The sequence below is a fragment of the Rissa tridactyla genome, chromosome 2 (genome assembly GCF_028500815.1).
Source record: "Rissa tridactyla isolate bRisTri1 chromosome 2, bRisTri1.patW.cur.20221130, whole genome shotgun sequence".
In the NCBI taxonomy this organism is placed as follows: Eukaryota; Metazoa; Chordata; class Aves; order Charadriiformes; family Laridae; genus Rissa; species Rissa tridactyla.
In genome coordinates this window covers 105029695-105053360 of record NC_071467.1, presented here as the reverse complement: position 1 = coordinate 105053360, position 23666 = coordinate 105029695, and the positions used below count along the sequence as shown (strand labels likewise).

The 23666-nt window shown below is 39.6% G+C and overlaps 1 protein-coding gene across 6 annotated transcripts in view; it reads left to right on the top strand.

Moving 5' to 3' along the window:
- RECK (reversion inducing cysteine rich protein with kazal motifs) overlaps positions 1-23666 on the top strand; it is a 74208-nt gene that overhangs the window by 14056 nt on the left and 36486 nt on the right. For 2 of the 6 annotated variants that reach the window (XM_054191928.1, XM_054191929.1), the window contains 2 exons: positions 16772-16857; positions 20047-20094. The exons of 1 other annotated variant lie outside the window; for it this stretch is intronic. In XM_054191928.1, coding sequence (XP_054047903.1) covers positions 16772-16857; positions 20047-20094 — 134 coding nt within the window. Of the gene's footprint in view, positions 1-16771; positions 16858-20046; positions 20095-21099; positions 21142-21604; positions 21606-22693; positions 22774-23666 lie in introns of those variants that run through there. 3 more of the 6 variants (XM_054191934.1, XM_054191933.1, XM_054191930.1) reach the window with 3 other exon arrangements.

Below are 23666 nucleotides of genomic sequence, written 5' to 3'. Positions count from 1 at the left end.
GTGAAAAAGCATTGGAAATCTTTGTTAATGAACCACTGCAAAATTGTCTTCTTGTACTTTCTAAACTGGTGTGAGGCCTATTTTGTGCCTTTATGGTAGAATTCTGTTATCCTCTGATTTATGGAAAAAAAGATGTCACTCTTTCAGTGGTGCCGTAAATCATAGTTTAGTCCTATGATAAAAGTGAAATCTTCCTGTAGTATCCTGTGCCTGTATCCTGAACTTTGTACTTGCACAGTCAGTCACTTTTCATTCTTCTTGCATGTGAAGTTACGTTACTGTTTTCTTCTTTGACGTGAGACACTTTTAAAATTCTTTTAAGTATTCTCCAGTGATGCACTCACTGTAGGATTTTGTGAATTACTGATGTGGTGTATATAGGACAGCATTATAGGGGCAGCTCTTATTCCCTTTCTGGGAAATCAGTTCAATGAGTGCCTCTGCAAGGTGCCTGTATGCTGGTGCATGCAGCATGGGGAGCAAACAGGAGGAGTTAGAAGTCTGTGTGCAGTTACAGGGCTACGATTTTTATTGGGGTCACACAGACATAGCAGGAAGGCTCCACAGTGGGAGTGCTGTGATGGGCAGGTACAGGAAGGACAGGCCAGGAGGGTGAGGAGGGAGATTTGCCCTTTATGTGAGAGTGTAACTAGCATGCATGGAGCTCTGCCTGGGGATGGATGATGAGCCAGCTGAGAATACCACATGGGGGTATCAGTGACATAGTATGGGCATATCAACATATTAGTGAGCAGCCCTACATGGGTGGTGGTGTGTGTGTCAGCTACAGACTGCCTGATCAGGAAGAAGTGGTAGATGAGACATTTTTCATAAAACTGGAAGAAGTCTCATGTTCACAGGCTGTCATGCTCGTGGGCAACTGTCATTACTCTGGTATCTTTTGAAGAGACAACACAGGTAATGTGCTTGGAAGAATCCCATGGGATATATGGCCCTGGAGAGAAGAGGGGTCCCAGAGAGACAGTTGATTTTCAAGGATCACCTTATACAAGGTCCAATTATGCATTACGGGTTAGAAAAGTCAGAGCCTATCTGGAGTTGATCCTGGTGAGGTGTGTGAAGGGCAGTCAGAAAGCTCCTCTGTTTCTTAAACATCAGCAGCAAAAGGAAGACTAGGGAAAATGAGGGCCTGCTGCTGAATGGGGCAGAAAACCTGGTGACAAATGACATTAAAAAGGCCATGGCCTTCTTTGCCGCAGTCTTTACTGTTAAGATGAGCCTTCAGGAACACCAGATCCCTGAGATCAGGGGTAAAGCCCAGAGGAAGGAACACTTGCACTTGATGCAGGAGGATCGGGGTAGGTAATATTTAAGCAAACTGAACACAAGTCTATGGGACCTGATGCATACCCTTAGGAGCGCTGAGAGAGTTGGCTAATGTCATTGCAAGGTCACTCTCCATAATCTTTGAGAGGTTATAGCTATTGAGAGAGGATGCTGAGGACTGGAAGGAAGCAAATGTCACTCCCTCTTCTAGAAAGAGCACGGAGGACCTGGGGAACTACAGGCTGGTCGGTCTCACCTCAAACCCTGGGAAGGTAATGGAGCAGATCTTCCTGCGAACTGTTTCCAAACACATAAAGGACAAGAAAGTGATCGTGATTAACCAACTGGATAACAATCTATGATGAGATAATTGGCTTGTTAGATGACAATAGAGCAGTGGATGTTGTCTGTCTCAACTTCAGTAAGGCTTTCAGCACTGTTTTTTATAACATCCTTATAGACAAACTGGTGAAGCGTGGGCTGGATAGGTGGACAGTGGAGGTGGACTGAAAACTGGCTGAACTGCCATTTTCAAAGGTTTGTGACTGGTGGCACAGAGTCCAGCTGGAGGCCATTATCCTGGGAATGTACCCTCAGTGTATTTGCAGATGATAGAAAACTGGGAGATGAGGTTGCTCGACCAGATAGTTTGCTGCCATTCAGAGGGGTGTTGACAAGCTGGAGAAATAGGCAGACAGGAATCTCATGAATTTCCAAAAAAAAGGAAATGTAAAGTCCTGCACCTGGTGAAGGCCCCATGTTCCACTGCACACGGGAGACTGACCATCTGGAAAGCAGCTTTGTAGAAACAAAGCTTTGTGGTCAGCAAGTGGAACATGATCCAGCAATGTGCCCTTGTAGCAAAGGCAGCCAACAGCACCCAGACTGCATTAGGGAGAGTGTTCCCTGCAGATCAAGAGAGGTGATCCTTCCCCTCTACTCATCATGGATGAGACCACATCAGGGGTATGGTGTCTAGTTCTGAGTGTCCTGGTACAAGAAAGATATGAACACACTGGAGCAAGTCCGGCAAAGAGCCACTTTAAGATGATTAAGGGACCGGAACGTATATGAGGACAGGCTGAGAGAGTTGAGATTGGTTACCATTGTCAAGAAGAGAAAGCTGAGGAGGATGGATCTTATAAATATCACCTTGAGGGAGGTGATTCTGCCTCTCTACTCCACTTTTGTGATACCCCACCTGGGGTACTGAATCCAGCTCTGGGGCCCCCAACACAAGAAGGACATGGACCTGTTGGAGTGAGTCCAAAAGAGGGCTACGAAGATGATCAGAGGGCTGGAGTACCTCTCCTATGAAGACAGGCTGAGAGAATTGGGGCTGTTCAGCCTGGAGGAGAGAAGGCTCCAGGGAGACCTTATAGACGGGGATAGTGGTTTTGAACTGAAAGAGGGGAGGTTTACAATTAGATATTAGGAAGAAGTTCTTTCCTGTGAGGGTGGTGAGACACTGGAAGAGGTTGCCCAGGGAAGTTGTGGATGCCCCATCCCTGGAGGTGTTCGAGGCCAGGTTGGGTGGTGCTTTGAGCAGCCTGTTCTAGTGGGAGATGTCCCTGCCCAGGGCAGGGGGGTTGGAACTAGCTGATCTTTAAGGTCCCTTCCAATTCTAACCATTCTGTGTTCTATGACCAGTACTTAAAATTTTCTGATGGAAGTGTGTAAAGAAGACGGAGCCATGCTCTTCTCACTGGTATCCAGCGGCAGGACAAGAGGCACTGAACACAGATTGAACAACAGTAACTTCCATTGAAACATAAGAAAAATGTTTTTACTGTAAGGATGATTGAACAATGGAAGAGGTTGCTCAGAGAGGTTTTGGAGCATCCATCTCTGGAGGCATTCAAAACCTTATTATTGGGCATGATCCTGGGCAGTCTGCTCTAGCTGACCTTGCTTTGAGCAGGGAGGTTGGACTAAACAATCTCCAGAAGTTCCTTCCAACCTCAGTGGTTCTGTAGTTTTCCTTCTGATTTTTCTCCCCTTTGACTACCCTCAGTACAGAAAGTATTTCATAACAGAGTTTAGAATGGGGCCACAAACTGAGTTTTGGTTGGATCAGCATCTCTGTTTTTTCATAGTACAGCATCCACCAAGTTTTCATGCTTTGCATGAAAGTTTTCACGTGCACAGACAGACTATGATGAAACAGTATACAGCCCTCCTAACATCGGTGTTATGAGGGACAGTTGCAGAATAATGACTGGATAAACAGATGACTTTGATAGTTATTTTCTTTCCAAACAGCTGTATGACATGCCCGGCAGTTTAGTTAAGAATGCAGGTGGAAACCTGTTTTGCATATGGGTTTCAGTGGCATTCTGTCATAACACAACACATATGCTAAATAATTTTGGACTCTGCCTTATAATTTGCTGCTTGATATATCCTTTGTGTGTTTTCATTATAGTTTGTTTTTTCTCCTCTTCCATTCCTTCCCAACAGCAACTTGATATTACTGATGTATGTTAAAATTTTGAAATTGTTTGATTTACCAGTAACTTCCTCACAATAGTTACCCTAAAATGTTAATATTCTCACAGCCACCACCTGAGCTTTTTCACATTTGTTTCCACTTCCTTAAACACATCTCCTATTAACTTTCTTTTATGGCTCATCCTCACAAAACAACACTGTAAGTCACGTTCTTGCCAAGACAGTGTTGTAAGCCTTAAATACTTAAGACTAGATGTTCAGGAATGTAAGTATTCTCTGAAAGAAAATTATTTTTCCATGTTGCCTGAAGGCAAATATCATTAGTTTGTCAATGTTTGTTTATTAAATACAGTAGGCCTACTGAACGTGCGTTATTTTGGGGGACTTGTCTAGGAAACTAAGGTTTCTTTATGACCATGCACGCAATACTGTTCAAGAAATTGCTTAGAAAAGATGATCGAGGGACTGCCAGCTGGGGGGGGCAGGGAGGAGCAGAGCTAACCCAACAACCTGTGTGATAAATGATTTAATCGCAAACAGGATTCCAATTAGAATTTATAATTTATTAAAGGAACAAAGGCAAGCAAACAGCGCTGGGTGTGCCGGGGGTCTCTGCCCAACCAAGACACACACCTTACAGACCCCATTTTTGGTTTATATCTCCTATACTAATACATATTCATAACTGTCTCTAAAATGGTTGGCCCTTGCCAAAAATGGGTGTATCCCCCCCTTACAGGTCACTATGCAGATAACAACAGGACTGGTTTAAGTTGGTATTCTAGAATGTTCACCAGGTGGCTCCTGCAAAACACAGACACGATAGACACACCGTCTCAGCTGCGATAGACACACCGTCTCGGCTGCAGCCATACAGACAAAACAATCAAAGGTCACACTTCACCCTGTGGCCCTAACACTGTTCCACACTGACACGAATCAGTTAAGCACATTTCACAATCCCCCATTTTCTTTTTCTATGGCATTGATTCGTGTTTTTGTTTCCAACAGAGTTAATACTTGCTGAATTGGTATTAGTTTCGAATCTTCTTTTGTCTTTAGGATCATCAGGGAAACAGTTTTCTCTTTCCCTGGTTCTGAATCAACAGGTACTGTAGCTATCTGCGTTCCTTGTATAACTGAGTGTATTAGTCTAATAAAACAAGGTATAAAACATGGAATTATTAACAATCCTGCAAATGCCCCCAATATAACAATCCCGATTTTAGTAAGCCAATCACCTCCCGTAAAGTTTTCCCAGAATCCTTCTAGGTCGATTCCAGTCCAAGTCTGAACTGGGACATGTGCAATTTTCTTCATTTCTTTTACAAGTTCATTTACAGCTTCCCCTTCATCATCAATTTCTAAACAACAATTACTAAGGTTAAACTTCCCACAAACACCTCCCTCTTGCGCTAGCAAATAATCCAAGGCTAAGCGATTTTGGTACAAAGCAGTTCTCATCTTGGTATTTTGTCTTGCAATTCGTCCAAGGGCATCTCCAGTTGTATTTACAATTATTTCTAATACAGCTTGTAATCTAATTATTCTATTTAGCATATATATTGGAGTTCTATAGCCCCAGGATCCATCTTCTGCCCATGTGGCTGGACCATAGTAGGCAATGATTCTTTCGGGAGGCCAATCTTTATCTTTCCAATGTCCAATTTGTAGACTCCGTTTATAGTGCCTTTTTCTTAATTCACCAGCTTCAGCATACACTTGGACTCCCAATCGCTCTCCCCGATTTATAGGTAACAGGAAAAAACTGGGCCTTATAATTCCCAATACACAGGATCCCGTCCAATTTTGTGGCAAAAACGCATAAGCTAGTTTACCACAAATCCAATAATGTCCTTCAGGAGTGGGCCATCCATTTGGTATGTTTGTTCCATTGGTCCAATTTTTAAATTGATCACTCATTTCCCATGGACTCCCCCACTTATCCCATTTATTCTGAGTTTCGTTCCATAGGTAACCTCCTTCACACTCTAGATTACCTACTTGTTTTCCATTCTCTTTTAAATTTTGCCAACAACTCCTTCCAATTATACTCGTTTGAAGTACCCACTGTTGTTTCCTGTTCCCCTTTCCCATTGTTTTCCATATTTGAGGATTACTAATGTTGCTCTCCATAGCCTCCCATGGCCATCGTTCACCTTGGTTTGTTCCACCACAAACATAACAATTAGTTACATTTAATGACTTAGCAATGTTTTCAGCAAGATTTACAAATAGATTTTTAGCAACTGTGGGAATTTCATATTCCACTCCTGTTTCTATTTCATGATAAAATGAGTTAAACAGAAGTCTGTGCTGTACCGATTCCCTTATTCTTTCTTTTATTTCGATATTAATAATTACACCCGGATCTTCTCCGGGTCCATATATCTTAAGTACAATTTTATTTACTTTCTTTTGCTTCCAAATTTCTAAATTTATCAGGGTTAAATTTATTAGATTGCAGGTATGGGTTGTACAATTACTATCTGTTTGTACCTTTGTGATTGAAGCTTGTAAATTCCCACACTGTCTATCATATCCCCAGCCTGCAGTGTCCCAACATACACAAGACCACCCTCTTCTTCCACACAGGTGTGCTGATTGATATCTCACTGTTTGACTAGGTGTATAATCAGGATTTATGTCATATTGGTGTCCCCCTGGGCAAATATATTTTGGTTGATTACTATAGTACCGTCTCCACTCTAAACTCCCGCAATTAGTATCTAGATCATCATCTATAATGTTGCACGCATCAAAAATTACCGACATCGATGTACTTAAATTGGTTATAACCTCACTTGTTCCTATTAGTCTTCCTACTTCCGAATTTGTCTTCATTTCTACCCAATATTGATAGGGGAGTTCCTTTGGATCATAGCACACAATCCTCTCTTCGTCCTTGCATAAAGTATATTGGGTTAGATTATAAATGCAGCTTCCTATTTTCTGGCCTTTACAGTCATAAATAGTATGATAAACCAAAGTCTGGGAACTTACCCGTCCCCTCCTAGTAGTTACTACGCACTGGCTGCAGTTGTTTGCCATAACCAGAGTCAAGGAGCTTACCCCAAATAGGACCAGAAGAGGTCCGGTCAGGGCCATAGTGATCGGCGGTCACAGCCCGAAGGGGTTGCAGCCCTTGGCAGACCTTTCAAGCCGCACCACTCGTTCCCCCCGGTCTTGCCCTCTTCCTTAATCTTTTAAGGGGTAACCTTTAATCAAGAAACACTCTTTGATTAAATTGACAACAATAAAGCCTAACCCATGGTAGGTTATATAGGGGAGTGGTGGCCCCACAGCGAATGCACAAAAATTCTAAACTGTTTCCTAGATCCTTGACTTCTTTTTTGGAAAATGATATATTTTAAAACATGTAGAACACTTTGCCCTTAAAAATAAACAACACCGTTTACACAATAGACTAAATCACCTTTCCTAATAGGTATTTATCCCTGTCCACTAATTCTACAGGAGTAGTTACAATGAAATTCCCACAGCAACTTAGCTTATGCTTCTTGATGAAGGTCTCTTTAAGTTCGTCTGATGGTTAGCTTGGCTTCTCCGGGCTCAGATGTGACTCTCCACTCCTTCACTGGACCTTTCACTCGCGACACATGTGTCCATCCTTTTTCAGTAGTTCTCACAGCTGTTTCTGTAGTTAATAAAACAAGAAAAGGCCCTTCGCAGAGGGGAGATAGGGTTTCTTCTTTCCATGTTTTTATCAGAACCTTATCTCCCGGTTTTAATTGATGAATTGCAAATCCTAATGGTGGTGTTTGAGCCATCATCCCAATCTCTCGTAGTTCTTTTAACCTTTTTCCAATGGTTATTATATATTTTTGGATACTATAATCTTCAACTACATTGTTCCCCAGGGGCATCCCTTGGGAGTAAGGCATTCCATATAACATTTCACATGGCGATAATCCAGTCTCACTGTGTGGTTTAGTTCTTATGTTTAATAGTGCCAATGGTAGGCATTTCGTCCAGGACATCTGTGTCTCAATCATTAATTTAGCCAATTGCTGTTTTATTGTTTGATTCATTCTTTCTACTTTCCCTGAGCTTTGTGGGTGCCACGGAGTGTGGTATTCCCATTGAATACCTAATCATTGACATAATAATTTTATTATTTTAGAAGTAAAATGTGTGCCCTGATCAGAATCAATATACTGGATTATCCCATATCTAGGTATTAAGTGTTCTAATAAGATTTTTACTACCATCTGTGCCGTAGCTTGTGCTACAGGGTAAGCTTCTACCCATTGTGTTAAATGATCTACTATTACTAGTAAATATTTTATTCTCCCTACCTTAGGCGATTCAGTAAAATCGACTTGTATTCTTTCAAAAGGTCTATAAGCTGTTTTCCTTCCTCCAATGGCTGCTTGTCGAAACACTTTCTTGTTTACTTTTTGACAAGTTAAACATCCTCGCGTGATTTGCTTTGCTATTTCAAAAATCCCAATACAGCCAAATTGTTTAAGGAAATGATCACTTATCGCCTTTGTACCCCAATGTGTTTGTGTGTGTAATCGTTCTAATATTTGCCTGGCATAAGCTTTTGGCAACATCTCTCGCCCGTCGGGCAGCATCCATTTTCCCTGTTCTAACTTAGCTCCTATTTTCTCTAATTTTGCCTGTTCCTCAGGGGTAAATTTCTTTTCTTTCTCCTCTAGTTCTTTTTCACTAACGTCTCCTTGTACTTGTACTACATTAATTTTAGCGACCTGAGTCCTCAGGGCTGCTTCCTGGGCCTCTCTATCGGCTAGGTTATTCCCTCTGGTTCGATAATCTAATCCCTTTTGGTGTCCTCTCACATGTACCACTGCTATCTCCTTTGGTTTTCTTAATGCCTTTAAAATTTTCACTATTAGTTCTTGATGTATTAGATTCCTTCCTTGGGTATTAATTAAACCTCTTTCCTCCCAAATTTTTCCAAAAGTGTGGACTACTCCATACGCATATTTAGAATCCGTAAATATGGTCCCGCTTTTTCCTTGTAATAATTCCAGGGCTCTACAAAGGGCATACAGCTCACAAGCTTGAGCTGACCATGATGGACTCAGAGGTCCTGATTCTATAAGTTCTAAATTTTTATTAATTATGGCATATCCTGATTTTCTCCTCCCTTCCACCACACGGGAGGAGCCATCTACAAATAACACTTCTGCATTTTCTAACTCAGTATCTCTTAAGTCTGGCCTCACCTTAGTCTGGGTCTCAATTACCTCTAAACAATTATGTTGTACTTCCTTTGATGGCTCTCCAAACAAAAACTGTGCTGGACTCTGAGCAGAAGTCACCCTCAGTTCTAAATCAGGGGAGTCTATTAATATTGCTTCCTATTTCAAGATCCGGCTGTCCATTAACCATTTTTCTGCCTTTTGTTGTAAAACACTCCTGACATTCTGTGGGGTATACACTTTTAAAGGAGCACTAAAGGTAATCTTCCAAACTTCCTCTATTAATAATGCGGTAGCTACCAAAGCTTGGAGACAAGCAGGCCATCCTCTACTTACTGGATCAAGTAATTTAGAACAGTACCCCACAGGTTTTTTTATTCCTGCCCAGTCTTGAGTAAGAACTCCATATGCTGTCTGATTTGATGTATTCACAAAAAGATGGAAAGGTTTTTCTAGATCTGGGAGGCTCAATACAGGTGCTTGTATTAATGCCTTTTTTATTTCCTCGAATTTCTGGTCATCTTCTGTAAACCACTTAAGTTGGTTACTAGTTAATTTTTCATATAGAAATTTTACCTTGTCACTATAATTTTCAAGCCATGATCTACAATATCCTAATAATCCCAATATTTGACGAACCTCCTTTTTAGTTTGTGGGGGTCTTAAAGATAGAATCCCAGATATCCTATCAGAATCTAGTTTCTTCTTTCCCTTACTTAGCCAATGTCCTAAGTATTTTACTTCCTGTTCTACAAACTGTAGTTTTGATTGGGACACCTTCAATCCCTTCTCCCCTAGAAAATTTAACAATTTAATAGTAGCTTCTCGGGTCCCCTCTTCAGTTTCTCCTGCTACTAATAAATCATCTACATATTGCAATAATTTTATCTCCTGGGGTAATGTAAAATCCTGTAAGATTTTCTCTAAAGTTTGCCCAAATAAATTTGGTGACTCCGTAAACCCCTGTGGTAATACCGTCCATCTTAATTGCTGTTTCCGTCCTGTTTTGGGGCCCTCCCACTCGAAAGCAAAATAATCTCTAGATCCCTCGTCCAGAGGACAGGCCCAAAAAGCATCTTTCAAATCTATCACACTATACCAAGTATGTCTGGGAGAAATATGACTTAATAAAGTATAGGGATTTGCCACTACAGGGAATTTAGTAATCGTTCGCTGATTTACAGCTCTTAAATCCTGTACCATTCTGTATGACCCGTCTGGTTTCTTTACAGGGAGGATGGGTGTATTATGAGGTGACATACATGGTTCCAAGGTTCCTTTTTCCAAAAGTCTGTCAACTACAGGTTTTAATCCTTTTCGACCCTCCATGGGTATAGGGTATTGCTTGATTCTAATCGAACGATGTGGATCTATTATTTGAACGCTTATGGGGTCCATTTTTATTTTTCCAGTTTCCCCTTCTTTATACCACACCGAGGGGTTAATAGCTTCTTCATCCTCCTGTGTTAAAGTATATAATTTGATCTGCAGTTTGTTCCCCTGACTCTGAATGCTCAAGTTTAACTTCAAAATCAGATCCCTTCCTAGTGAATTGTATTCCGCTTCAGGGAGCCAAAGTAAATCATTAAGACAAATTTTCTTTTCTGTTTCTACTTCTACATCTTTCAAGATAGGGACTTTAAAAGGTTCTCCTTTTGCCCCGACTACTGACATGTAATTCTTCCCTATTGAACATTTTCTCATCTTGTTCTCGCTTACGACAGTTGCTCTGAACATGTCCCCTCTTCTTACAGTAGTAACAGACAGGAATTGTGAATCTCTCCCTATGAGGCTGTCCTCTGGGTGTCTGCTCTATTCTTTTTTCCCTTTTCTCTCTAAATGGATTCTGATTTTTCTGACTTTCTTTTACTGCTGCTACAAAAATTTTTGCCTTTACTTTCTGTTTTTCTTCGTCCCTTCTAACATATACCTTCTGGGCTTCTCTAAGTAACTCCTCTAATCCTCTTTCTTGCCAGTCCTCAAGTTTTTCTAATTTCTTTCTTATATCCCCCCAGGATTTGGCTACAAATTGTGTTCTAAGGAGTGCAGTCCCAGCCACTGTATTCGGATCAATTCCAGAATACATTTGCAGGCTTTTCCTCAACCTCTCCAACCATTCTGTAGGAGATTCGTCTTTTCCTTGTTGTTCATTAAATGCTTTATTAATGTTTTGCCCTCGGGGAACCGCTTCCCTTATTCCCTGTATTATTAATGTTTTCAAATCCCTCATGTTCTGTCTCCCTTGGGGTTGTTGATGATCCCAGTGGGGATCCACATTTGGCCATTTCTGATCTCCTGGGGTTCCTGCCTGATTCTGTCTTTCCCAAATTCTCATTCCAGCTTGTCTAATCATTCCCTTTTCCTCAGCAGTAAATAAGATCCCTAAAATGGATTGTATTTCTTCCCAGGTATAAGTATTAGGTCCTAAAAATTGGTCTAGTTTTTCTGCTACTCCAAGGGGATCATTTAATAGGGTCCCCATTTCTTTCTTGAAATTCCTTACATCTGTGGTATTCAATGGAACTGCCACAAACCCGATGCCTCCCTGATTGCCTCCGAGGGGTACTTCTCGTAAGGGATATAGAGAAGCTTCCCCAGATGTGGCAGTTCTACTTCTCGTACATGCAGCCGGAGGTCGATCTAATTCTGGTGCTGTCGGTGGTGGAGGCAAGGGTAACGGTGGCACTGGTGGGGGTACTACGGCCCCTGGAGGGAGAGCCGCCGTCGGAGGAGGATTGTTAGGATATGGAGGTGGTAAGTTATCCAGTGGTTCCCCTTTATCATCTTTTTCCTTCCCTTTTTCGTCTTTGTTTCCTTCTTCTTTCTCAGACTTTTCATCCGTTTTTAATCTAAGTATTGAAGCCAGAAAAGGACGTGAAGTCCTGATCCATAATCCTGCATAATCACTTTCCTCCTGACTAAAAGGTTCCTTTGAATTAACATATAGATTTAAGGCCTGGCAAATCCAGTCTTCAAAGGATCCAAAAACAGGCCAAAAGACATGTGGTTTTAAAGGTTTCTTCGGCCATTCAATCATACAATAGTGAACTAATTTTAATTTACTTTTTCCTTTTCTGGGGCCCCTTTCATTCCAATTCCTAATCATTATTCCTAATGGACTTTCCAGTGGTATATCTGGTAATTTGCTCCCTTTCCTCTGGTCCTGGGTCTTCGATTTTGTCTGACCCATCTAGGAATTTTACTGCGGCAATTACTACAGCCCTTGGTTACCAGTAAGAGTGTCTTGCAGGGGGTTTAGGACCTATCACCCACCCACGAATCCTATAGGAATCGCTTTGGTCCTTCACTGGCCAAGTCCCTCGCAGGAGATTGGAACTGCGGTTAGAAGACCTCCACAATCACTTCGGAACCAGGTTCCGTCTCAATCACACTCTTACACACAGGCAACCGAATCCCACCCAACCGAACGGTATACACTTTAAATACTTACGACTCCGTCGTCTTCGTTCGGATCTTCGCGCGCAGAATTATGGGTAAAATAAACTGCTGCAGCCGGCAAGGGAGCTCATAAAAATAAAAATCAAAATCTTTTCTTTGCTTGCCTTTGCTCAGGTTCAGGATGGCATTAGTCCCGACCTGACCTGATCAGGAGCCACCTAATGGTGGGGCGCCCCTCCTAGATCAAGTCAGAATTCAGGAACTAAGACCATCCCGGACGAGCCCCCAAATTGTGATAAATGATTTAATCGCAAACAGGATTCCAATTAGAATTTATAATTTATTAAAGGAACAAAGGCAAGCAAACAGCGCTGGGTGTGCCGGGGGTCTCTGCCCAACCAAGACACACACCTTACAGACCCCATTTTTGGTTTATATCTCCTATACTAATACATATTCATAACTGTCTCTAAAATGGTTGGCCCTTGCCAAAAATGGGTGTATCCCCCCCTTACAGGTCACTATGCAGATAACAACAGGACTGGTTTAAGTTGGTATTCTAGAATGTTCGCCAGGTGGCTCCTGCAAAACACAGACACGATAGACACACCGTCTCAGCTGCGATAGACACACCGTCTCGGCTGCAGCCATACAGACAAAACAATCAAAGGTCACACTTCACCCTGTGGCCCTAACACTGTTCCACACTGACACGAATCAGTTAAGCACATTTCACAACCTGTAATTCTAGACAATAACTATGTTCTGATTTTAAGCTTTATCACTTTCTGTAAGCAGCTTTCTTGCACCCTTCTTGACACATGCAACTCTTGAACATGAGAAGCCTATTTCTTTTTCACTGTCTTCTTTTTCCATGTTCCTTTTTGTTTTCCTCACCAGTTTCCTTGGGGTCATGGTGATCTCATGGTGATCCAGCATTTTTTAGATGTTTTCAGAATGTGGAATGTTTCTTTCATCACAAAATAAATGTATCGGAGATGACATTCTAATTGTTCGTGTTTATGTAGCTTTTCGCTCCTGTTTCTGCCTGCAATACTCTTGTGGAGACTGCAGTAAAATGTTTATAATAAGGAAGAAAAATGTGTGTATGTTGTAAGTCATCTCACTAATGTGATGTGGCTTTTGGAAACTTTTTGGAGGTAATGTGGGACAAGAGCCTGTGTTATGCAAGTACATGATCTTTCATTTTTTTATAGTTCAGGAATATGTATTGTACTTCTATCAGTTGATTTGGTGAACAGTCACAACTGTGGACTCCTGTCAATTAATTTTGCACTGAAGGTGTATTTTCATCTAGAAGTGCGTGCATTTTAATTACCTTGACTACAAAATTAATTTATAAGTTGCTGAATTAAAATCACAGTTCATTGTTTTTTTCGAGATGTGACACCAATTTCTTTTTATTTGCAAGCTTCTCTGCTGCTCGTAAATATTCTGGGGAGAGGTCCACTTGCCAAGAAAATACTAACTATGACTGAAAATTATCAGCCTTCTTAATTTGGCATGTATTCTTAGTTCCTTCATTCTTTTAGCAGTTTAGTTCCAGTAAAATGTGTCTGAAAACCACAGGCTCTGTATTGCACAAAATACGGATGCTTGATTATTCAGTGGTGATTCACTGGTGACTATTCAGTGGTAACGTTGCCCCTAAAGCTGGATAGCTGTATTTATCATGTGTTTCTCCTGGATATAGCTGGTTATTGCAGCAGAGATTTCTGGAAGTCTTGTTTTCATATTGCACGTGGTATTTCTTTTACATTTTTTAGATTGTTTATACCTTGCAATATCAATCCTACTAATAAATATTCTACTGAACATTACTGTTTTGATTGAAAGGAACCTGTGTGTAGCTCCACATATGCAAGTTATGCAGAAACATATTATTTTTAGGCCTAAAGTAGAAAGTTGTGGGTAGTTGATTTGGCAATTAATTGTATATGTTTAACTACACGTGTGCATTACTTCCATGTAGACATGCAGTTGCTTCTGGAATTAGTTAAACACAATGCATCCAATCCCAACTTTTTGAACATTGATTACAAACTACTGATAAGGGCACAACAGCCATTTCTTCAACACTTTCAAAAAGATGCTCAATCTCTGAAAAACTAATTCTGTAACCCCGGTTACGGAAGTGGAAGGTGAGCTGAGGTGCAGTTGTTTGTGGCCTTCACAGCTGCTTTGAACTAGTTTGAATTGGGAAAGTGAGCCAATACTCTGAATAGATGTGAAAAGCATTTGGACAGTCTCCAAAAAGACCAGTAAATCAGTGGCCTACAGTGCGTCCAGAAGGTCTGGACCATTCAGATGCTACACAGCCACTTCAAACTGACAGAATGCAGGCTGCAGCCAAAAGCTGTTCTTCACCTTTGCCTCTCTGCTCCCTCCACCCGCTCTGCAATCCTGCTGCCTTACTTGTTTCAAGCATTAATGTTTTAATTTGCATTTTAATAAATGTAATTAATATTCTAATTTGCTGGGGAAATATGCTAGTTTAGCTACAGGTTTTACTTCTCCTTTATAAATTTTCTATTAGGGTGTTTTCTTAATTTGGCCATCAGAATGTCATGAAAGGCTGATACTGGTAAGACTTTCTATGCCACCTGTGTTGTTAAAGCCAGCAAAGTATCTTAAAGGCAGTTTTGTTCATGATACATACATACTGGTGATTGTTTTCCATTGACTGCATTGATTTTTAATGATTTCTTTTCCAGTATTTTCTTAGCATTTGAGCATTAGCTCACTGGTCTCACTCCTGGCTCTTTCACTTCCCTTTTTTAAAGCTGGACATTCCATGTGACTTTTCTGAATACGTATTTCTACTAGGCTTAAGAGCAATTTTTTAAATTAAGTGGTTGATTCTTTTACTTCATACTTTTTATTTCTACATAAAGAATATAATTTGTGCATGTCCTAAAATACTGCTTTATTTTTAAAATATTCATAACAAAAATGAGTGGTTCATTGAGCTAAACAATTCCACCCCCCACCCTAAGAAAAAAGTGTAACAAATTTGTCACAGCTCCTGGGAGCTGCATAAGTTAAACCTTCCCTTTAATTATTTCAGTCTTTAAAGCTATGTGAGGAATAGATACAGGAATGCATTCTTCTTTTATTTGATTTCTGATGTCTTGAAAACGTCAGAAAATCTGTATTTGTGAATAAATTAAGAGGATGAAACAACTTATGGCAGCAATTTACTTTTCTGTGTAACTTCATGGTAAGAAATTAGGATAATGGATATAGTGAAATAAATGGAAAAAGAGAGACAGGGAGATGGGAAACTTTTATTGAAGATAATTGTGGGTATGAAACCATGTTATTGCAGGGGGATAAACTACAGGAAGCGTCATGGTTTAACCCTGGTAGGTAGCTAAGCACCGGACATCCGCTTGCTCACTCCCCTGCCAATGGGACAGGAGGAGAATCAGACGGGTAACAGTGAGAAATCTCGTGGGTTGAGATAAAAACATTTGAAAAATTGAAGAAAAAAAAAAACCAAAAAGAAAGGAAAAAAAAACCAAACCCAAAACCAAGAAAAACAAATGATGCAGAAGAAAACAATTGCTCACCACCAACCAACCAATGCCCAACCAGTCCCCAAGAAATGTCAGCCCCTGCCAACATCTACCCCCCAGTTTTATTGCTGAGCATGATGTCATATGGTCTGGGATATTCCTTTGGTCAGTTGGGGTCAGCTGTCCCCGCTGTGTCCCCTCTCAACTCCTTGTGCACCCCCAGCCTACTCGCTGGTGGGTCAGTATGAGAAGCAGAAAAGGCCTTGATGCTATGCAAGCACTGCTCAGCAATAACTAAAACATCCCTGTGTTATCCACACTATTGTCATCACAAATCCAAAACACAGCCCCATACCAGCTACTGTGAAGAAATTTAATTCCATTCCAACCAAAACCAGTACAGAAAGCTTGAAGAAAAAGTAAAAAAAACATATTCTGGGTTGACAAAGTCGGTAGAAAAATATACTATAGAAACCAATAAGAGGATGTGTCTGTAGGAGATAATGTTGTTAATTTTAATGAGGGTATTTTTTCTGTTGGTTTATATTTCAGATTAGATAAGTCAAATTCTCAAACACTGATACTTCCAGTGATCATATAAAATAGTTTTTATATAAAATATAAAAAAAATCATATAAAAGCATCTTTAAACTCAGTGTATAGAGGGTACTTCATAATAGCCAAGTCCAGCCTTTATTAAGGCACAGACCTGTTGTCTTCTTGCTTAACGTTGGTTTGAAATGTCTTCATAAATTCCAATAAAAATGTAATCTGTAAATTAGCTTCTTGAATGAGAACAGGATTATCAAATTTGAAAACTAACTGACTCATGGGGAGAGAAGGGAAAATGATGGCATAGTTTCTTTTTCTACTGTAATATTTACTGTCACCTTATTTTCAAAGGAGTTTTGAAGAAGTCTGACGGGTGGGTTGGTTTAGGTTGCTGTGAGCTGGCTATTGCTGTGGAATGTCGGCAAGCATGTAAACAGGTACGGCTTTCCAATTGTTTTTCTGTAGTTAATGTGAAATGATGCTGTGTTGAATTCATTTGTGTATTAGTCTTTATGAACTTCAGGCTTAATGCATTTTTTACATCAAAGTTAAATTATCACATAAACACTTTTTAAAATTGCAAAATATTACTAAATACTTTCCAGGACATATCGCTGATGATAAATACCAGCAGCCAAATTCTATAAACCAAAACAAAGAATTTATGTTTTTAAAGTGAATTGTCAGTAAAAAAGTAAAAGTTCAAGTCTACTGAGATGAAAACCTAGTTAAGAAAAGTGGTGGGTTTTTTTTTTTTTTTGGCGGGGGGGGGGAGGGTGAGTTTGGATATGTAACTGCAACTGTTCTGTAGGACTAGGCTGTCTGCTATGACTAGATGAGCCCGAAGAAGAAATTTTAAGACCTTAGGATTAGCTGTGCCTTTTTTGCACATTCTGATGCCACATTTAATTGCTCAGTGATGAAGACAGAGTTAAGATGGAAACCTTACTGTGTTTACAATTTTGACACCACAGAAGTTCTAGTGTGAGAGATGGCAGCAAGCGTGTCCACTGCACTTGGCAAATGGAACTAATCCACTTGGTTTTGCTTTGCAAGCAGTAGTAGATTATTGCTGATGTGCTCTGGTTTGTTACTTCATAGTAATTTATTGACTGAATCCATAAAAACTCTGAAACTCTCTTTGATTATGCTAAACTTAATTTCTTGATTTTTTTTTTTTTTTTTTTTTAAGTCTTTATTTTGTCACAATCTCTACCTGGAAGTTGCTGTTATAAAATAATGCTGAGTGGAAGGCAACTGTGGCTTTTTCTAGGCTCTCCTTTTTTGCAGTGTCATGTTTAGTGATGCAACATTCTGGTTACAGCCCCAAGTAGATTTTTGTGCCTCTTCAAAGAGTTTTTTGTTCATCAGACATAAGAGAGTTGGTTTTGGTGTTACTATATCACTGTTTTTGTCAAGTGACAATTTTAAGCATAATACCTAAATTTAGCAATGACCTTTTTATTAAAAATCTGTGAAGCATTTTGTCATTACTTTCTTTTCCAAATATATCCCATAAAAACATCTTCAAAGTCAAAACAGCATATAATTATTTATCATAATCCTTGTAACTCAGTTCTGGAGCACAGATGTACTTAGTATTCACTGTTGTATAGAATCATAGAATCATTTAGATTGGAAAAGACATTTAAGATCATCAAGTCCAACCATTAACCTAGCACTGCCAAGTTACCACTAAACCATGTCCCTAATCACTCCGCCTACCCATCTTTTAAATACCTGCAGGGATGGCGATTCCACCACTTCCCTGGGTAGCCTGTTCCAATACTTGTCAACCCTTTTGGTGAAGAAATTTTGCCTTATATGCAATCTAAACATCCCCTGGCACAACTTGAGGCTGTTTCCTCTTGTTCTATTGCCTGTTACTTGGGAGAAGAGACTGACCCCCACGTCTCTACAACCTCCTTTCGAGTAGCTGTAGAGACCGATAAGGTCTCCCCTCAGTCTCCTTTTCCCCAGGCTAAACTTACCCAGTTCCCTCAGCTGCTCCTTATAAGACTTTTCTCTAGACCCCTCACCAGCTTTGTTGCCCTTCTCTGGACACGCTCCAGCATCTCAATGTCTTTCCTGTAGTGAGGGGCTCAAAACTGAACACAGTATTTGAGTTGTGGCCTCACCAGTGCCGAGTGCAGGGGGACGATCACTTCCCTACTCCTGCTGGCCACGCTATTCCTCATACAGGCCGGGATGCTGTTGGCCTTCTTGGCCACCTGGGCACACTGGTGGCTCGTATTCAGCCGGCTGTCGACCAGCACCCCCAGGTCCATTTCTGCCGGGCAGCTCTCCAGCCACTCTTCCCCCAGCCTGTAACGCTGCATGGGGTTGTTGTGACTCAAGTGCAGGACCTGGCACTTGGCCTTGTTGAACCTCATACCATTGACCTTAGGCCATTGATCCAGCCTGTCCAGATCCCTCTGCAGAGCCTTCTATTTTGAATGTTACCCATTGTGTAATCTTAATGTTGGACCAGCAGTCTACTGCAGATTGTTGTCATGCAAAAAAAAAGATTCTACCTTCACCCAAAGCATAGAATTTAAATTATTTTACGAGAGATGAGCAGTGAGTACACAAACTGAGTAGTGTGAAAAAGAAATGAGGAGTGAGTAAACAAACTGGATACTTCTGATCTTCTGAAAAGAAAATATATGTATCTCTTCCCAAATGCATTTCTTAGCAAAGTTTTCAATTTTATCCTAATGTTTAAGTGTTTTCCAGACCTGATAAAAACAATTCCATTTATTGCATTGTTCTATGAAATGCTGTTAATTTAATCATATTATTATTATTATATCATTTCTTATTATTCTCAGAATCAGAAGCTGTATTGTTTGATTGCAGACTGTGCTGTCTCACAATCTTGGCTATATTTTGTACTTTAGCTGGCTGATGGATACATTTCATATGATTTTCATTTAAACTAAAATATAGATACGTGCCAAAAATTAGGGATAATGGGAATTATTTGGATTTTAATTTTGATTCTTGAAATCTGAGGAGGTTTCAGAGGCATTTTGAAGAAGGTATTATGATAGGCCCTAGGTCAGACTTTACCCTTGTATTTTAAATTACTGGAGGGGGAAATAACATTAGTGTAACTGTGAATATCTGTCACATGAAAAAGGAGCAAGAGTTACGCTACAGCAGAAACTGATCTGGAGTTTGAAGGGAGAATTCTGCAACTCTGTTTGACAATAGGAACCATAGGACTGTATGTACAAGAAGGAGGAGAAGGGAAAGATGTACATAAGCGGTACTGAGCATGCAAAATTGGGAGATTTTTATGCTCGTGTTCTTCCATTTCCTAATTGATTCCTGTATTCTGCTCTATGTGGTAAACCCTTCACAAAAACTAAGTTGTGTGCTCACGGTATCAACTAACTTGGTACAGAAATTCGAGGTTTTGGTCTTTAAGTATAGTATTGACAGTCACGGTTTCTGCTTTTTTTTCTTAAAGCTTTACATGGTTTCTTTGGGTTCTTAAAAAGGAACATTTAAATATATCATAAATCCATGTCTATCACAGTTAATAGAAAGGTAGAATCTTTATTTTGCAAGATGTTTTTATTATTTTCTACTACAAATAGAGAAATGTATCTGTCTTTCAGGCTTCTGCAAAGAATGATGTTTTAAAGGTCTGCAGGAAGGAATACGAGGTATGTGCATATGTGTCTGGATATATCTTATTAAAAGTCAACTGGTTTATAAATTCTGTAAAAAATATCCTGTAGAAGAGGAAAAGTCGCAGTCATCTTATAGTTGTATTTCTGGATATAGTAATTTATATCCAAATGTAAATTACCTCTCTCTACACATTTTTGTAGAAGTACAATTATTTTCTATAAAAAGGGCTTGTCTTTTTTTAATCTTGCATATATCTTCATTTGAATGAAAAAGATGCAACTTGCAAAATGGAGACATGGATTACAAAAAAAGTTTCTTTCATAGGCGTGAGCATACATTCCATCAGAAACATTTTGGCTTTTATAGTGGGAGAGTCAGTTTAAAAGTGACCTAAAGAAATAAACTCATGAAAGAATAACCTTTTAAGTGTCCTATCCTAATGTAAATCATTTCAAATTAATAATCTTCATAACATCAGTGAAACTATGAATGTTTGCAGTTATTTTTACTGTTCTGCACTTCAAATTAAATTATCAGGATATTTTCAGAAATCTGCCTTTACCTATATTCTTTTAACACAGTTTGTAGAAATGCTGTTCTGCTAGGACTTCTTTCCTTTCAGTCTGTTTCTTAATTGAAAGCCAGATTCCTCCTCCCCCCTTTCATCTCATTTCCTCCCACCCTGAATTAGGTAGTCCTGCATAAATTCTGCTCATAATCAATAGCTCGGGATATTAGACAATTTTTTGTTCTCTCAATTTGGGCAGAAGTGTAGCAGGTCTCCTGTTTTTCCAGGAAACATTAAATTCCTCCCCCCCGCACCTTTGGTCCTTTTATCTAAACAATCTACAGAGTATTTTCCTGGATTCTTCACTGTTGAAGCTACCGTAGCTTGTTCTCTTAAAAATGAATTTTCATTTTAAGTACTTCTGTCTCCTCTCATGCTATGATATGCTATACTGTCAACATCTGTAAGCTTCTCCTCTATTACGCTGGTCTGTTTCCTTCTTTTTTTCTGGATTTCTGCATTGCTGTAGGAGGTTGACCAATATGGGTTGAAGGAGGACGGGAGAGGAAAGGTAAGAAATAAAAGAATGTCTACAAAATGGTGATAGTCATCTTATTACTTTTCCTAGTTCTCTTTCCAGTTTTAATCTGGAATTTTGGAAAGTGGGCCCATCAGTCTTCTGGTTGGTGAAGAAGGAAAGAGAAGTTTTTAACGAGCACTAGAAGTAGTAGATACAGTTATTGTGTTAGGGACGGAAGTTAAGTATTTGATGTGGTATATCTTCAGTTATTACAGAATTCCGTATGACAATGGGTTTTTCTATGTATCTACACTTACAGGTACTCATGAAAAATAGTACTTACAATGCTCTCAAGAGACCCATTGGTTATATAAAATTCAAGGAAGTTTTGCTTAAGATAGGAGATTGCAAAAAAATACTTCTGGAGGGAACCTGCACTTTTTAACACTCTAGTCATGCTTTCTCCTTTTCTTAAAATAAATAAATAAATAAAAATTCTTGATGCCGTGTTGAGTGTGTCCTGCTCCTTCTGTAGTGTGTAAGTAGCTTCTGTGTCTGTGACCAGTACCATACGTTGTGCTCAGTTGGGTTGGCTGGGGAAGAAGCAGCTGGGGAAGGGAGTGGCTAATTAAAACTGAAAGAGGTGACATAAGATCAGAAATAGCCTGTGAATCACAAATATATTGTCATTCATGTTTGCCTTTGTGTTCAAGAATTTGTACTTCATTCACTAAAAATGAGGATCCAATTAGATTCAATCAGATCTTCATTAGGATCCAGTTGAGAATTAGTTTACAATGTGCTTGTTCATCAGCTCTCAAGTGTGTTATTGGGGTATTGAATATATAAGTACATGGCATGGAAGTAAAAATTAGCTGAATCAAGAATATAAAAGTATAATTCCATTTTTGTAAACACTCTCATAGCTTACTTATGTGAATATAAGGATTTCCCAAGGATTTTCACAAGCTTCTTAAAATAGTTGACTGAACTGTGCATAGTGCTTTTCTGTAATCTTTGGAGATTAGGGAAGCAACTTCATGAGTTAACCCTGAGCTTCCCACTAAGTTAGCGAGCATGAAGCATGAGGTAAGTATTCAAGCCTAGGGCATAGGGTTCAGAGCAGTGAAAAAACCACCAAACTCCAAGCAGGAGGTGTCACAAAGTTTGAAGTTGCTAAGTGGAGTCTTAGGTTGTAAAGTAGCAGAATCGCTTTGACATTGATGTGCTAGCTTTTCGTAAGATTAATTGAAGATGCTTTTCCTGCTGATCGTATGTTTCTGGATTACTTTTACTGTTAATATTTACGAAGCTTGTGACTCCTCTGATTTGGAGATTTTACGCATTTTAGAAATGAATTGTGTAATAAACTATTCATTTTTGATCAGTGCATTGAAGATTCTGTGTCCTATTAAGCGTATTTTTATTTTCAAAGTAGCAATGCATACAGAAATTAAAAAATTTATCACAACATGCTGAATATTTTTGAGTGTTACTGAAATGTACTTTATTTGTCTTCTTTTGAAAGATTATATTGAGGTAGCCCTCTTTCCCACCTTCTGCTTCTCAGATACTCATTTTGTCGTCTTCATTTTTTCTCTAGTTCTGTGCATGTCAACTCTTCTGTCTTTCACTACTTCTTCCAGCTTTCTGCTGTTCTGTTCATCTTCCTCTAAAAAGAAGGTAGGTAATAGTCAAAGGAAGAAGAAAAACGAAGTGGAGACTGGATTTTATGTAGATTTTCTGATTTTCCTATTTTTAAAAGCTTTGTGTAAAATTGAGGTTCATTTTTTGAAAAGACTGCATGGAATGCATGCTTGGAAGAGTAACTGAAAAGAACTTCTAAAGCTTGAAATAAGTTGTGAAGTCTTTAATATTGTGTTTAAGATCACTTTTCTGTCTTCTGTGCATGGAAAGCTTAGTACTAACATTTCCATTAGGCTGCAGCTTTTGAGTCTCTATGCTGCATACTGTGAGTTCATCCCCCCCCCCCCCCGCCCCGCCCCGCCCCGCCCCGCCCCGCCCCGCCCCGCACATTAAGAACCGCAGTTCTTATTTCATGTGTACTGAATTAGACATTTAAACTTTTCTAGTTAATGGCCATTATGAGAGCTTTACTGCAGCTGATCCCTATTAACATCTGCCATGCAGTCAAAATATAATTGGAAATGTTGCCAGTTATTTAGCTTCTGCTCTTAAACTTTTTTTGACACACAGTAGTAAACACTTTTGATGTTTACCTTGTTTAAAGGTATTTTTGCTCTCACAGAATTGAGCACTCTTTCGCTTAATCCAACTTTGTTTTCTTACAGTTTTTAAATACAGCAACTTAAAACTGCAGGCACTGCATTTGAGTAGGATTCAGAAAAGTATTCACTGTGATACAGTATTGGCTTGTTTTGTCTTCTAGGGTCATATGATCCTGCTTTATGCTGAGGTTTTAGTGAATGCTAACTACTAATTACCCCTTCTGAAAAATGCAGTCAGCAGTTTTTAGCTCTTATCTAATTGTTTGTACTTAGTAGGTTATAACTCAAGCAGCTGTTTAGGACATAATTTAGGGAAAGGTTCCAAAA